At 41.1% G+C, this 16,662-nt stretch overlaps 1 protein-coding gene across 1 annotated transcript in view; it reads right to left on the bottom strand.

Annotated features, from left to right (window-relative positions):
• Positions 1–4,701, bottom strand: part of HDAC2 (histone deacetylase 2) — a 31,506-nt gene extending 26,805 nt beyond the window's left edge. The window contains exon 1 of the mRNA XM_027088228.1: positions 4,344–4,701. Within this exon, the coding sequence (XP_026944029.1) occupies positions 4,344–4,395 (52 nt within the window). The 5' untranslated portion in view covers positions 4,396–4,701. The remainder of the gene's footprint in view (positions 1–4,343) is intronic.
• Positions 4,702–16,662: the final 11,961 nt, after the last annotated feature.

Raw genomic sequence — 16,662 nt, 5'->3', positions numbered from 1 at the left:
TAAAAATATAAGGTGTTAATCATTTATTCATCAATAATGTAAAAAATGTTTGTTTGTTTATTTATTTATATTTAGGCTGGTGAAAGTATAGACATCAGCAAAACAGATTCTGTCCTCATGAAGTTTATATTCTAGTGGGAAGAGAGACAAAAATTAGGTGGTATAATTGATAGGGAGAAAAGCAGTAACAGGGATTAAGGTAATAGGGAAAAGCTTCTCTGAAAAGGTGAAATCTGAAGGAAGTAAATGGTAAAAAAATATCTGGGGGAGGAGAACCCAAGTATATGAAAATCTCAGTCTTATGTTCTACTATGTTTAAATTAATGATGTGCAATTAAAACCATTGGTATTTGTGAACTGCTGCTATAATTCATTCAGCACCCTGATTTGCCTCCAAAGAAAAGGTTACCTATTTTATGGATAATAACGATTTATACTATAGCTAAGAACCCATGCAATTACGTTAAGGACTACCTAGCAAAAGGCTTTGGCATCACTGTTATAAGTAAACATCTAAGGAAATCTGTCAAGTTGGCTGCCAAGCAGAATTCTTATAATGTGCTACAGTAAACTAGGAGTATATTGGGAGACATGATCTTGGTAACTCTTTGTACAGTGTTGAGTGCTTTTCTCTGAACCACCTGTCTCCAAATAGTTTGATGTGTCCTATCAGAGAAGGGAAAAATATAACACAGAGCAATGCATGTAATCATATAAATTATGTATATATACAACCCTATCATATTGTATATACAGTAGAAGACACTAAATGTAATTGGCCTCAAGCTTAAAAGAAAGTACACTTAACATTTCTAGATAAAGTATTAATAATATATTTAATCAGAGCCTAACAAAGCTTGGTTTGCTAATTACATTTAAGTACAGAATCACATCATTTTATTTTTTTCTCTTTCGGCCGCTCTGTGTGGTGTGTGTGATCTCAGTTCCCCGATCAGGGATAGAACCCGTGCCCCCTGCAGTGGAAGCTCAGAGCCCTAACAACCACATTGCCAGGGAATCCCCGGAAGTCGCATTATTTTAAAGCCAGAAGGGATCTAACTATATCGTTTACAGATTATTGACAATCTTGCAGTATATACTAGAAGTTCAAGATTTAGATATACGTTTTCGGAAATGAGTCATGAGTCAATAGCTGCAATAAGAGAAGTAAAAACTTCTCTTACTTGTCCTCAAAGGTTTAAGAATACTTTATCCATCAGTGCCTGAAGGTTCACTTGAAACCATCATTCCATGGGCTTCCCTGGTGGTGCAGTGGTTGAGAGTCCGCCTGCCGATGCAGGGGACGCGGGTTCGTGCCCCGGTCCGGGAGGATCCCACATGCCGCGGAGCGGCTGGGCCCGTGAGCCATAGCCGCTGGGCCTGCGCGTCCAGAGCCTGTGCTGCTCCGCAACGGGAGAGGCCCCAACGGTGAGAGGCCCGCGTACCGCAAAAAAAAAAAAAAAAAAAAAAAAGAAGAAGAAACCATCATTCCAGTGATCTAAAGGGTATGATATTGAAGACTGTAATGTGTACGGAGAAAAGAACATATGTCTTTTAGAAGCCCCTTTCATTTGCTAGACATTCTCTCTGTGTCACCAAGAGTAGTCCTAATGGTCCCAGTAAGCCTAAAGGTAGGATTCCTATGGTTACAGAATTTGCTACTTCACTCCTTTCCTCTTTATCTTTCTTCCTTCTACTTCCTTTACTAACAAGTTAAAACCAGCTATTCTAGTCTAATAGATTAAGGCCCTATTATTATTGACATCACACACTCCAAATCCAATCCATGTTGTGTATCTTAGAGTTAGTTCCCTGTGCACAAGCTGCTTTACTTGCATCCTCTTTCCTCACAATTAAAAAAAGAAAAAACTACTATCGCTACCTCTATAAGCTGACAAAATAGGGTTTTTCCGGTGATGAAAATGTAAGCTTTGGAATTAACTATGCACAGCTTAAAATACTATCACATACAAAGAATTAGCATAATAATACCCCTTCAATTTAATAACCTCTGCAAAATATTTTATTAGCCCCACGCCCATGAAAAGAACTCAAAGCATATTCCAAATGTAAGCAACTACAAATTCCATTCTAAAAATTAGTCAAGGAAGAGCCACAGACAAAAGACAGATAACCTAACCAGAGATACCCAAACATTCAGTTATACACCTGCTGTTGGCCATCAGATAATGCCGTTGTATGGTCCACTATAAAGTACTTAAGTCACAATCAAAGATTACTCTTCCTATCAAGTCTGCATCCCGCCTTTGGGACCAGTACTTGCTCCCATTTCCTCAACAAAGGCTCATCATAAACGGGCCCAGGAACAAATAGCTGATAAAACTGCAACTTAAGTGTACCTCCTGGTTCTACGGTTCAAGCCTGGTGACGAGAAGTTTCAAGCAGCTTACTTCATCAGAGCCTATCACTGTCAACAGCAACTAACAGCTCCAGGAAGAGCCTTAGCACCAGTTACCCCAAACTTTTAAAACCTTTCTTCTCTACCCAAAGCCCTGACAACAACAATCTCTAAACCTTAGAGAAACAATGTTGTTTTAAAAATTAACTTACATATAGTTATTTACTTTCCAATTTGGTCATGGAATGTAAGACCAGGCCAGTGACCCAAAATATGCGTGAATTCTTAAAGAATTAACTTTAAGAAACGTTAATAATTCACGTTAAAATTAAAATGTACTCCCATCTCCACCCCCCCATGATGGCATAATTTCAAATCAATTTGTATCACACATACATGCAGTTCTCTCAAAAAATATTTTAAAAACATGGCTGTGACTACTTAGCACTAGCTACCAAATATCAAACAATTTAGATTTCTTCTGTAAGATTTTAGATTTTTCCACAAATGACACAAGTGGTTATTTTATATAAAGAGGCATTAAAATGATTCATCCTTGCTAACTGGAGAGATATAATATGGCCATTTTAAAATTAAAGTCAGATTTATTCTGACCTAGTCCTGTAAGATCTTTCCACCGCTCTAAGATTTTACGATTTACAATACATTGAATGTAGTAAACAGCTTCCAAAATTTGTATCGCTTCTCACAAATCAGATGGACTTTCAGGTCTCTGAACCTAGCTTCTTTGTTAAATTTTAGAATTTCTTCTCTGGAGAGTAACCTACTAGGCACTATTTACCAAGTTAACGTCTTTGTGCAATCTGTAAAACAGTAACGGTTCCTTTCATTGTATTTTGACTGGCCCAAGAAACAGGATTCAAGAAGACTTACTGCTCAAATTGCAAATGAGAAGAACCCCTAAAATGAAATTATCTTACTTTTATAATTTACTGTTCCACGAGTTCAAGCTTTTCTGATTATTTAGCACTTTCCGCACTGCTCCTCAAAGTTTTCCTGCACCAGGACTCCCATCGCCTAGAAACAGCCTTCGCAAGCCAAATGCCAATGCTATCTGTCCCACACCTCCAAAGCACGGTATTTCCTGATCGAACAAAGCAACAAAGAAGTGGGTGGTAACCACCTCTCAGAGAGGCAAGCCAGGACCTATCGAGCCTGATCGACAACACAAGCAGCAACAGCTCTACGATGCCCTCCCACCGTCTTATTTCCCGTGAAGCCTGACTACCTCAAACTCGAAAACCCTCATTTTTATTGAGGAAGTGAAGCCTTTTCATTTGAATGCTGAGAAAGTGGCGCTCAAAGCACCCGGCAAACAAAGGAGAGGGATGGAGCCCACGCAAAACAGGGGTGTGAGCGCGCCTCAAGGCGCACGTGAGCCCCCACCCTCAAGGGGTGCTCTCCAGCACCCACCCGGGTCGAGGGGTCCGGGGAGAGGCCGGCAGCAGAGAAAGGAGAAGACGCTCGGGCCAGCCGGGGACAGAGGGGAGCGGAGGAGGGGAGAGGAGGAATGGGGGCTCGAGGGGCGGAGCTCTCGAGGCCGTGGGGCTTTGTGTGGAGTCTGGGCCGGGGTAGCTGTTTTGACCCGGGGGGAGAAATCGGGTGCAGGCGGCCGGAGCAGGGGACCCCAAACCTCCCTCCCACGGAGAGGCGGAGGGGAGACACGCGAGGGAGGGCCGTCTGCTTCGCACCAGCACGAAGCCAGGGTAGGCCGGCGGCGGACGACACTGCGGGAAGGAGAGGGGCCGGACGGAAAAGTGGGGCGTCCACTTAGCTCCCCGCGGAGGCTGCCAGACAGTGTCGGGTCGCGAATGGGTTAAGATGCGGCCAAACGTCGGTCCCTCCTCCTGACCCCTCAGCACCGGCGACCACTCGCGACGGCTGCCGCAGAGCCAGGTGCGGCTCCGGGCCCGGCGCCGCAGCCCTGCCCGCCCACCCACCCGCCGGCCGGCCTGCCTCTCACCATCGTAGTAGTAGCAGACTTTCTTCTTGCCGCCTCCCTGACTGTACGCCATGGGCTCCCCGGCCACCGCCGCCTCCGGCTCCTCCTCTGGCTGCTTCTGCTGCTGCTGCCGCCGCGGCTCGGCGGGGAGGGAAGAGGGCTGGGGCGAAGGGGGGGGGGGGGGTGGCAGTGCCGCGGGGAAAGGCAGGCCGGAGGGCCGGAGGGAAGAGAGGAGGGGAGTGCTGGGAGGGCTCGGTACCGCCCGGCCGAGTGGCCGAGAGCGCGGACCGCGGGGTGGCAGCGGCGCCAACTCGCGACACTGGGGAGGGGGAGGGGGCAGCCAAACCACCTCCGGAGGCCGAGGGGAGGTGGGGCGCGTCCACTGTGACTCCACGGGGGAGGAGGGGGCACGACTAGAGAAAGAGGCTTCTTCATTTCTGGGGAAGGAGGCCTTCCAATGATGAACAACTTGCGCAGGGCGGGTACAAATACAGTCGGAAAACTATTTTTAAAAAGAGTCAGGCTTTCGCTCCGTAAGTAAAGAGAGCATGGAGCCAGGTGAACGCTCCACCCCTGCGGATCTTCGCACAGTGGTTGCGCCTATCTTGAGCCTGCGCAGTCGGCGCCTCCCCAACCGTAGCCGGGGCTGCCTAGACCCCCTCCGCGAAGTCCCACGCCGCTCCCCTCCCCCACTGTGGCTAAGCTCCCGCCCGGGCGGACCACGTGCTCCGAGCCGGGCGGGGAGAGACCACTCTCCCACCCATTCGACCGCATGGAACCCGCTGAGCTGCAGCCCACGACCCCTATACTGGGTCGTCGTGGATTTCATTTATTTTTTCATTTTCTGCTGATAATTGCTCGGAGGTTCTGACCTGTTAAGGGGACCTACTGCAGACATTAAGGAATACCTGGGTTCGAATGGGCATTTATGGAATGCATTTATGTGTTGGATAGGGTTCTGAGTGTTTGCATTAATGATGTATTTCATTGATACCTATTTGTAATAGATAACCTGTTAACTCAGTTAAGACTCCCAACAACGCTGGGATGTAAGTATTACTTCTAGTTCTTCTTTATAAATGGGGAGATTAAGGAACTTGATCCTCTCAAATGTTGATGGTCTGGAGTTTGATTTCAGTCTTTCTCCAAAATCCACACACCCTAGCTACTCCATTATGACTGCTTCTGATAGCTGGGCACTGAAAGATTGGTGCAGAAGTTCAGAGAAAGGACTTTCAAAACTCTTGGAAGTTATAAATACCTTTGTCCCTGTGTTCAACAAGTCAACAAACATTGAGCACCTACCTACTCTAAGCCAGCCACCTTGCAGGTGACTGGGGGGAGGCAGAGGCTGACAGTCCGCTACATAGAACTCTTATTCCCCTATACCATTTGCCACTTACAGTTTTCCCAAAATACACACTCTCCCTCACCCCCATTAAAAAAAAAAAAAAAAAAAAAAAAGGCCTTATTGAAGCAGGAATTATTCAGAGCCACTACCAAAAATATCCTCTTTATTTTGCTATTTGACTTCAGAATCCCCAAGTAGTTCATACTTAAAGCAGCAATTTTCTTGGACCTCATCCCCAAGAAATTTAGAAAAAGTCCAGGGTAGCCTCCATCGCCCTCTACCCAAGTCTGTATTTTTAGCAAGCACCCCAGGTAACTGATGCAGTTGGTACAGGAACCAGAGTGAGAAACTTTGACTCAGAGGTAAAAATTGCATGGTATTGACCTTAAAAGTTTTACTCTATCAAGTCCAAAATCAACTTGCTGCATTCTGAGAACAGAATAAGTTAATTTAGTAGAAACTAATGTTCTTCTCAGAGCCAGCATAGTGGAATCTGAAGTGAGACTTTGTTTTCTTCTGTAACACTTCCCTGACTACTTCTTCCCCACCCCGGAGTCTGTTTTTTCAGCCCCTCACTGCCTGGATGTGACTTGTACCCCTCTAGCTCCACAGTCACCATGTTGCAGTTGCCTGTAACTTCTCTGAACTTCTCATTAGAACAGAGCGTTATGAGAGGAGCGACTGTGTCTGTCTTCCATATAAGTATATGTGTATGCCTATGACTTGGGGCAAGTCACTCGATTGTCTGAATTGCCTTATCTGTAAAATGGGGCAGTATTACTTGGAGAGTAATTCCTCATGTGAATATAGAGTACCTCAAATAAGAAAATTAATACAGAATAGTTTTTAAACAATAAAGAACTATGTGAATATAAGGGATTGTTAGGATTATTGTTATAGTACTAGTAATAATTATTATTGTTGGCATCCACAGCACCTAGCCTTGAACATGTGAAAAGAGCCCGGACATATATTTATATATTTTGACTGGTTGAGGAACTTGTTATATTAATTATCATTTAATAATTTTATTTATTTATTTTTAGTTTTTTAATTGAAATATAGTTGATTTACAATGTTATGTTAGCTTCTGGTGTACAGCAAAGTGATTCAGTTTTATATATATATGTATACTTTTTAAAGTATAAATGTGTACCTTTTTATATTCTTTTCCATTACGGCTATTACAGGATATTGAATATAGTTCCCTGTGCTATACAGTAGGACCTTGTTGTTTATTTTATATAAAGTAGCTTGTATCTGCTAATTCCAAACTCCTAAATTATCCTTCCCCCATCCCCTTTCCCCTTTAGTAACCATAACTTTGTTTGTTATGTCTGTGAATCTGTTTCTGTTCTGTAAATAAGTCATTTGTATCATATTTTAGATTCCACATATAAGTGATATCATATGGTACTTGTCCTTCTCTTTTGATTTACTTCACTTGGTACGATAATCTCTAGGTCCATCCATGTTGCTGCAAATAGCATTATTTCACTCTTTCTTATGGCTGAGTAATATTCCGTTGTGTAATAAAAACAAAAAAATTAAAAAACTTTTTAAAGATGGCCATTCTGACCAGTGCGAGGTGATGCCTCATTGTAGTTTTGATTTGCATTTCTCTGATAGTTAACGATGTTGAGCATCTTTTCATGTGCCTATTGCCCATCTGTATGTCTTTAGAGAAATGTTTATTTAGGTCTTCTGCCCATTTTCTGACTGGGTTGTTTAGTTTTTTGTTCCATTTTTGGTTAGTTTTTAGTTTTTTGTTATTGAGTTGTATGAGCTGTTTGTATATTTTGGAAATTAAGCCCTTGTTGGTTGCATCGTTTGCAAATATTTTCTCCCAGTCCGTATGTTGTCTTTTCGTTTGGTTTGTTTCCTTTGCTCTGCAAAAGCATATAAGTTTAATTAGATCCCATTTGTTTATTTTTGCTTTTATTTCTGTTGCCTTGGGAGACTAACCTAAGAAAACACTGCTACAATTTATGTCACAGAATGTTTTGCCTGTGTTCTCTTCTAGGAGTTTTATAGTATCATATCTTATATTTAAGGCTTTAAGCCATTTGAGTTTATTTTTGTGTATGGTGTGAGGGAGTGTTCTAACTTCCTTGATTTATATGTGGCTGTCGGGCTTTCCCAACACCACTTGCTGAAGAGACTGTCTTTTCTCCATTTTATATTCTTGCCTCCTTTGTCAAAGATTACTCAACTGTAGGTGTGTGAGTTTATTTCTGGGATCTCTGTTCTGTTCCATGGATGCATATGTCTGTTTTAGTGCCAATACCATGCTGTTTTGATTACTGTAGATTGGTAGTATTGTCTGAAGTCTGGGATGGTTATGCCTCCAGCTTTATATTCTTTTTCCTCAGGATTACTTTGGCAATTCTAGGGGTTTTTTTGGTTTTTTGATTCTATATAAATTTTAGTATTATTTGTTCTAGTTCTGTGAAAAATGTCATGGGTAATTTGATAGAGATTGCATTAAATCTGTAGATTGCTTTGCATAGTATGGCCATTTTAACAATATAAATTCTTCCAATTAATGGCGCTCCTATGGAAGACCTGGGCTAGGTCCTGTGTAACCCCCCACACCCTGATTGCAGCTCAGACCACACTCCACCCCTGCAGGCTGTCTCCACAAGGCCAACCCCAGTCCTCTCCCCGGCCTGTCTGCTGAAGCCCGAGTTTCAGCACCCAGCCCCCACACACACCAGCAGAGGTGTTCTTGGGCTAGGGAGTGCACGGAGATGGCCAGGACCCTCTGTGCTGGTCTCTCTCTGTTCTGCCCGCTACAGTCCAGCTGCTGTGCTCTCCTCTGAGCCTCTGACGCTCCTTTTCAGTTCAGCTGATCTCCCAGTTGGTGAAGGGGGTTCCCAGGGTGAGGGAACCTTTCGTCTTTCACAGCTCCCTCCCAGGGGCGCAGGTCCACCCCAATTCCTTTCTTTTCTTTCATCCTACCTAGTTACATAAAGATCTTTCTTGCAATTTGGATTGTATGAGATCTGCCAGCATTCGGTAGGTATTCTGTGAGAATTATTCCACAGAATTTTGGTGTATTTGTGGGAGGAGGTGAGCTCCATGTCCTTCTGTTCTGCCATCTTGATCTCCACCCGATTATTTGATGATTTTAAATCAACCGAGCAAATTATTTTAGCCCTAGAAACTGGTATTGGAGAAGAAGTCTTGTCCAATGATAATTATGGTCATGAGAATTATGTGCCTAAACATCTGTAGTGAACTTTAGATCATTAGAGCTAAACCTGGAATCAGTTATTGAAACCTGTTGACAAGTTCATTTCCATATTCAAACTCGTCTCTATCAAACCTTTTTACCATTAGAAAAAGGGGAGTTTTAGACAATAATCAGAAGGAAACAAATTGAATGCATGGATAATTCATAGAATGCATAATTGAGGATAGTCTTTATTCTTAAACTATTTTTCTTTAGTTCCTGCTCTGTCTACATGGACTTATTTTTTTCAGTCTTGAAGATGTTTAGTGCTTTGAGATTATTCAATTAAATGATCTGTTAAACATAAATGGATTATTTAGAAACATGACTATTTAAAAACTGATTGCTTCAGCGTATGCTGAAAATTAAACCTTGCTATCAACCGCAGCAGATAGTTTAATTTTGGTTGCTATAAAATTATTCATATAAGCTTGTTTCTACTCTAAGAAAATTTAGATTTCTTGGCATTAAATTCTATGTAGCAATTCCATAAGGTAATACAGAAGGTAAAGTATAGTGACTAACACTAGGGTGTTATTGCAAACTAAAACAGCCTCAAGCTGAATTCTGATCTCCTTGGAAGCATGGTGCCTATTTTTACACAGTACTGTAAACTGTAGCTCATAATCTAAACAGTAGTACCAAAACAATGAAATATTATAATGCTATTTGAACTGTGTATTTGCGTAACAAAATTTAAAATCGCCCATTTTCATTAAAAATATTTTTGAGTTATAGCTTATCTACTAAATTATTCAGTTACATTAAACCTTCCAAGTCACCTCTGTTAACTTGTTAATTATTACTTTGCCCGTGAACCTCAAAACATAGTATTACCTTGATCCAATCCATCTACTTGCACAAATTTTCTAGTAAAATTCTACACCCACACTGTTTCTATGGAAATCTACTTGCTAGTATCTCCTAATCACTTTACATTTGTATCTTAATTCTTCCTCTTTCATATCTCAGTTTTTTAAGCTTTCCTTCAAATCTGATAATCGGAGCACTAGAACTATACAAATGGGGGCGGAGTATGTTGTTACTCCACCCATCAAGTGGAAAGCCAAATGCTGAGGATGGTAGAGCAGGAGGATAGGGACCTGGTCCTTGAAGAACTCATTTAGTTTTGTACCAAGCCTGGACTGGCCACCTCTGGACTGCTGGTTACATGCAGGGAAAAAGCCAAACAAAACAAACAATATTTGGTTAAACCACTGTACTCAGGATTTTGTTATACACAGCTGAATACAATAGCTCATGTAAAATATGAATTAGAAGTTAGTGGCTTCTGGTAATTTCTACTAAGAAACTATGGATTTCTGTTAGGAAACAGCTCTCCATGGGTTTCTGAATATCTTGAGAGCAGAGGTACTGAATGCCTTTTGTTCTGAACAGTCCATTCAAGGATGTTTGTATAGTGAACAGCTCTGGAAGGTAGAGACGATGACTCCCCCTGGAGCAAAGGATGGGCATGCTTACCACCCATTATAAAAGATTCAGGTTCCCTAAATTCAGGGTTCCTCTCCTTAATGCAATCCACTGCAAGTGTAGGTATCATCTGGGCCTCTTCCTCATGGCCTGTAGGAACTGGGGCCTCAGGGCAGCATCACGAAAAAATAATATCGATGCACTGGTCACTGCTATGGTCATGAATAATAACTTATCCTTTGTCTTTAACGCAGGTTTTTGTGTCTTATACTAGCATCTGTGAAACTGTGTTGGCTAGCTTGTTAGCTTGCAAATAGGGTAAAATCTCAGATCCGTCCCATTTCTTAACAGTTTTTGGTGATGAGGCTTGGATGCTGAGAGAGACATAGCTTTCTGAAAAAGGAAAGATGAAGGCCTTATCAACCAACAGAATTTGAGGAAAGTCCATGGGAATTGGTAGCAAACATATCAGCCAGATTGTATGGTCACCTGGGAATTAAATGGCCCTCCACTGTATTGCCTGTTAATGAGGAGCAAGTGAGGAGGGGGTTTCAGGATGAATACCGGAAAGTAGCTTTACAGACAGATGCCTGAACAGTGTCCTGGTTGTTATAACTTTCCCCCAGGTGTTGGAACTTCTTCACCATGTTGGAGGCACTGTCCATCTGGGATCTCAGACTTACGTTGGTTCCACGTAAGTCTGGGGAGCCCCAATAATTATAATCAACACTTTCTTTCAAGGGACACCCTGTTCACCCTCAGGACTGTACTTCTTGTGTGGAAGCCACACATTAATTTTTCTACTTCCAAGATCACAATAATTTGTACCCCAGGCGTGGTCATAAGAGACTCAGATAATTATGGAGATCTCTCTGAAACAGGACCATCCTTAGTTACTTGGAAGGACTTCCCAGAGGGATAACTGACTCATTTATGCGCACTCTGTGATTGGTAATCCCCATGATGTGAGTAGTTAATCAGAAAAAGTGGTAAGATATGTATCCCTGAGTTTAGCTAAAGTGATCAGTGATGCCACCCGAGCCTTAGAAGGCAGTCAGGTCTGCCTCAACTCACTGGCCAGAGTTGTTATAGATGATAGAATTGCCCTAGATGGCAGATTCTGAACTATCCCTAATACATCCAGATGTACCTGGATTAATGCCTCAGACCGAGTAGAAAGGTCAAATCAGAGCCTTAAGGAGAAAGCTGCTGGCTTTCTAAGGTACACCCTGATGGGGACTTCCCTGACGGTCCAGTGGTTAAGACTCCGTGCTTCCAATGCAGGGGGCACAGGTTCGATCCCTGGTAGGGGAACTAAGATCCCACATGCCATGCATGGCATGACCAAAAAACGCAAAATCAAGACAAAAAAACAAAACAAAAAAGATTACAAGAGACAAAGAAGGACATTATATATTAATAAAAGATTCAAAACAGCAGGAAGATATAACAGTTATAAGGTAGACCCTGATGGTTTATGGGATTTCAGGAACCTGGGGGCCACGATTGAAGTCACTACTGCAGATTGGCCTCACCCTGCCGTTTGGCTATTGGTGACAGTGCCTTAATCAAATGCTGTATGAGACAAATTGAATGACACCTTTGTCAGATTAATCATAGTGGTCAACAGAATCACATATCCATGTAAACCTTTCAGTTCTGCCAAGAACGTGGGGAGTGGATTGTTAGAAGGGGCAGGTCTGCCGTAGCTCTGAGTGTCCTTGCACATCCTTGCTGAGTACGCCAGATTGTGAGGCTTCTCCTGCGACTGAGCAGTTTCTGTGGCTGGTCACACAGACAACTAAGTAGGTCAAGGTGACCATATCATGGCTATCGTGTAACTGCCTGCTCTCAGGGGAAGGGAGACTGGCTTGCTGCTGCTTGCTCAAGAAGCCTGGATTCTTGGTCTTCAGTTCCTCTTTTGCAGTGCAACCCACTCGGTGTACGGATGTCATCCGGGTCCATCACATATTCCCCCTGTGGGGCTTGGGGGAGAGAGCAACTGACACAAATATGTTGATGCTCATGCCACTCGCTGTGCTGTGAACAGTAAAGTACTTTGTTTCTGATCCAGGAGTCTCTTGACTTGAGCCAGAGTCCATGAAACTAACAGGTTAATTTGTTACATTGCAAGAAGGAATAAAATCCCAAATGCTTCACAGTTCGTAACCATATAACGCCAAAACATTGTTAACAATGAGAAATGTTTCCTTATACTGTGAGCCTATAGATATTTTACATCCAACTCGAGATGAATCCTAGATTCTTCTTTCTGATCACAAGGGAAAAACTGTGAAAATTCCCAGGAAACTGCACATTAGCTTTGGATGGGTTTAATTGGAAAACCCCATCAGATTGGTAGTTAGCAAAGAAAACTGGATATGCTCTTGTATCATATCCCATTTGTGCTAATGTTAGTACAAAAAAGGTTGAGGTATTAATCAAAAGCACTTGAATAGAATCACAAATTATCCAAGATTCAATATCTTCATGAGCTTGTATAGAGAATGCTGATAATCCGGGCTAGATATTACTCAGCAGCAGGGGAGGTTAGATTATGCCAACTGACGTTTTCTTCACCTTCTCTTTTTCTCTTCTAACTGACCTTGTTTTCTTTTTTTCCAGTTTTATTGATATACAATTGACATATGACCTTGTTTTCTTTCTCATCCAAACCTTCCATTGTGGTGCCTGGAGAAATTACCACACCTTCCTTAATATAACGACTTCCACCTGGGTGCACACAGTCATAGGGGCTGCGCTCTCTCCTGCTGCTAACTCTTTTTTTCTATAACAAAGTTTCAACATTTTCTAAAGCATTACACTTTTCACTGTGGACCCTGGCTTAGTTGTGCTAGTAGCAGTCTTTCTTCACAGGATGGTCAGTTGCTGTCCTGGTATAATTTAGTCACCTTGCTTTGTGGGAATAGTCTGATATTAGTTATATATTCTATCTGTTCACACAATAAATGTGTACAGTGGTTAATATATTAGTATGTTCGAAAGCATCTTTCAGGAAAAACTTTAAAAATACGATGTTAAGGCTTGAATTTTTTTTTGTCCATCAGTTGCTTTATAGTTTGCCTTTACTGCATTTCTTTTGTGATTGTAGGTTAATTAGCCAAACATTTTCATTTTCTTCCTAAGCTTAAACAACTAGTACTTGAACTAATGAGGTTCAAGAAAAGATCATGTTTAAAAATAAGACAAATAATATCTAAAGCCATTATAGCATTTTCCTAACCCTCTTCCCTAACTCTTCATGCTTATCCTCCACCATCCTCTATTTAATTTATATCTTAGCATCTATATTTTTTCTTATGCTTATTCATATTTATCACTCTTTACAAAGTTTTAAGATCCTTGCAAACATGTGTGTTATTTCACTAGGGCTGCCATAACAAAATACCGTAGACTAGGTGGCTTAAATCATAAAAACATATTTTCTCACAATTCTGGAGGCTAGAAGTTCAAAATTAAGGTGTTGGCAGGTTTGGTTTCTTCTGAGGCCTTTCTCTTTGGCTTGCAGATGACTCCCTCTTACTGTGTCCTCACAAGGTCATCCCTTTGTGTTGTCTGTGTCCTAATCTCCTGTTCTTATAAGGACACAAGTCATATTGGATTAAGACCACTCTAAGAACCCCATTTAAACTTAATCACCTCTTTACAGGCCCTGTCTCCAAGTACAATCACACTCAGAGGTCCTGGGGGTTAGGGCTTCAACATATGACTTTTGGAGGGACACAATTCAACCCATAGTAAGAGGGAAACTTGTCTTATTTCTCTTTGGATTTTGGATGACTAATATAAATGTACACAAGTTATGTCGTAAAATTAATCCAGGCTTTGTAACATATCAAAATAGCCCCACTTATGCTATAACTACTTTATAAACTATATCAAAAGAACTTCCCTTGAAACTTCCTAGACAAGAGTGCTACATTAGTCAGGGTTCTTGGTTGCCAATTCTGGTTACCATAAGCATACAAGGAATGTATTAGAAGGGTACAAGTTGCTCACAAAGCTGATGGGAAAGCCAGAGGTACGGGCTTGGAAAATTGACAGGAATCAACCAACGTAAGACAGAGCACAGCTAAATATTTCACTTGATGGGTCTGGTTATGATGTTACTTCCTCATTGGCACTGAAAACTGTCATTGATAGCACCACCATCCCCACCCCCAGCTCCAGACCCTGGAATCAGCTACCACTGGTCACACCAGAGTCACAAATTGTCCCTCCCTTCTCTGTGTGTTCACTTCAGGTTAAAAGTACTGGGCATTTCCAGTCATCAGGAATTCATGGGAGCACGTGTCTGGTGTTTTTGGTGGGAGATGGGAGCTTGGCTGCTATCAAAATAAACCAGTGGAAGACTGCCCAAACGTAAGAAGAGAGTCAAAATGCTGGTCAGCCGAGAAATGTCCACCTCAGATCTTAGCCTCTTGATACAAATGACATATAATTAACTTTGATGGTTCTTCTATGTTATTATACTGATACACAGACTCATCTTTCTTTTCATAAAGTAACTTGAAAACCTTAATTTTTATTATAAAATATTCAACTGGAAAATGAACCATTTCTGTAAAAAGTAAAGAAAAATTACTGTTCATCTCATAGACATCAGATCCAACTTAGGTCACTGTGATGGTTAATTTTATGTGTCAAGTTGGCTGGGCCACATGGTGCCCAGATATTGGGTTAAACATTATTCTGGGTGTTTCTGTGTGATGGTTAATTTAATGTGTCAACTTAATTGGGCCACAGGGTGCCTAGATATTGGGTTAAATATCATTCTGAATGTTTCTGTGAGGGCGTTTCTAGGTGGGGTTAACATTTGAATCTGTAGGTTGACTAAGGCAGGTTGACTATTCAGTGGAAGGCCTGAATAGAACATAAGACTGACCTCCTCCTGAGCAAGAAGGAATTCTGCCAGTGGATGGCCTTCAGACTTGAACTACAATATTGAACCTTCCTGGGTCTCCAGCCTGCTGAGCCACCCTGCAGATTTTGGATGTACTAGCCTCCATATTTACAGGAGCTAATTCCTTAAAATAAATCTCTTTCTATAGCTACACACACCTTATTGGTTCTGTTTCTCTGCAGAACTCTGACTAATACAATCATATTAGAATACAATAGAATGAGTACTATGTCCCTAAGAATAAGCTGTGTGCTGCATAACTGAAATCCGGTGCACAACAGCTCTTCTGTAGTAAAGCTTTCTTTAAGCTATTAGGAAACTGTAGAATTATAGAAAAAAATAACTGAATGGGTAATTTAACTTATATATTTTGCTGAGTTTCCCTCTACACTGTATTTCCAGATACAGACATTTTATTGTGCTTTGCAGATACTGCATTATTTACGAATTGAAAGTTTGTGGCAACCCTGCATGGAGCAAGTCTATTGGCATCATTTTTCCCAAACAGCATTTGCTCACTTCATGTCTCTTTGTTACATTTTGTTACTTCTTGCAATATTTCAAACTTGTTCATTATTATAATGTTTATTATTATGGTCTGTGATTGGTGATCTTTGATATTACTACTGTGACTTGCAGAAGGCTCAGATGATGGTTAACATTTTTTAGCAATAAAGTATTTTTAAATTAAGGTATTTACATTGTTTCTTTAGACATAAACCTATTGCACATTTAATAGACTACAGTATAGCATAAACATAACTTTTGTACCTACTGGGAAACCAAAAAAATTTGTGTGACTCGCTTTAGCATGGTGGTCTGGAACCAAACCCGCAATGTCTCCGTGGTATCCCTGTACTTTAAAACTACTCATAGCAGCCAATAAAGATTTTTTTCTACTCCCAATGGAAAATTATTCAGTATATTCATAATAAAGATTTACCAGAATTTAGCTTAACTCATTTTATTCTATTAAACAAAACTTTTCCATTAAATTACTTCCCTTACTACTGACTGCTTTCCATTATATTATTTATGTATACTCATTTACTAGGTAGAGTTGAAGCAGTCTTAATTATTCAACTTACTTTTATTTCTTCATTTAATTATCATTCTACTAAAGTTTTAGGATAATAAGAAACACCTAAAATTGTAGACTCCCTAAAAGTTAATCTGCAAACTCAAACTTGGTGTAATAAAATTATATTTTAAATCATTTAGAAAGTAACCTCGATGGAGTTTTCTGATTATAAAAGTGCTTGTCCTAAGTATAATACTTAATTGGTGCCTAGCAAAAATGCTAATGAATTTTTCTTTCCTTCCTTCTCCCATCCTCCTCCCTCCTTCCTTTCCTTTTCTGTTTCTTTCAGGACTATCTATACTTTCAATACTACTTTGC

This window comes from Aethalodelphis obliquidens, unplaced genomic scaffold (assembly GCF_003676395.1).
Source record: "Aethalodelphis obliquidens isolate GAN/ISIS:26980383/991018 unplaced genomic scaffold, ASM367639v1 scaffold3, whole genome shotgun sequence".
NCBI lineage: Eukaryota > Metazoa > Chordata > Mammalia > Artiodactyla > Delphinidae > Aethalodelphis > Aethalodelphis obliquidens.
This window is presented reverse-complemented; position numbering and strand designations above follow the sequence as displayed.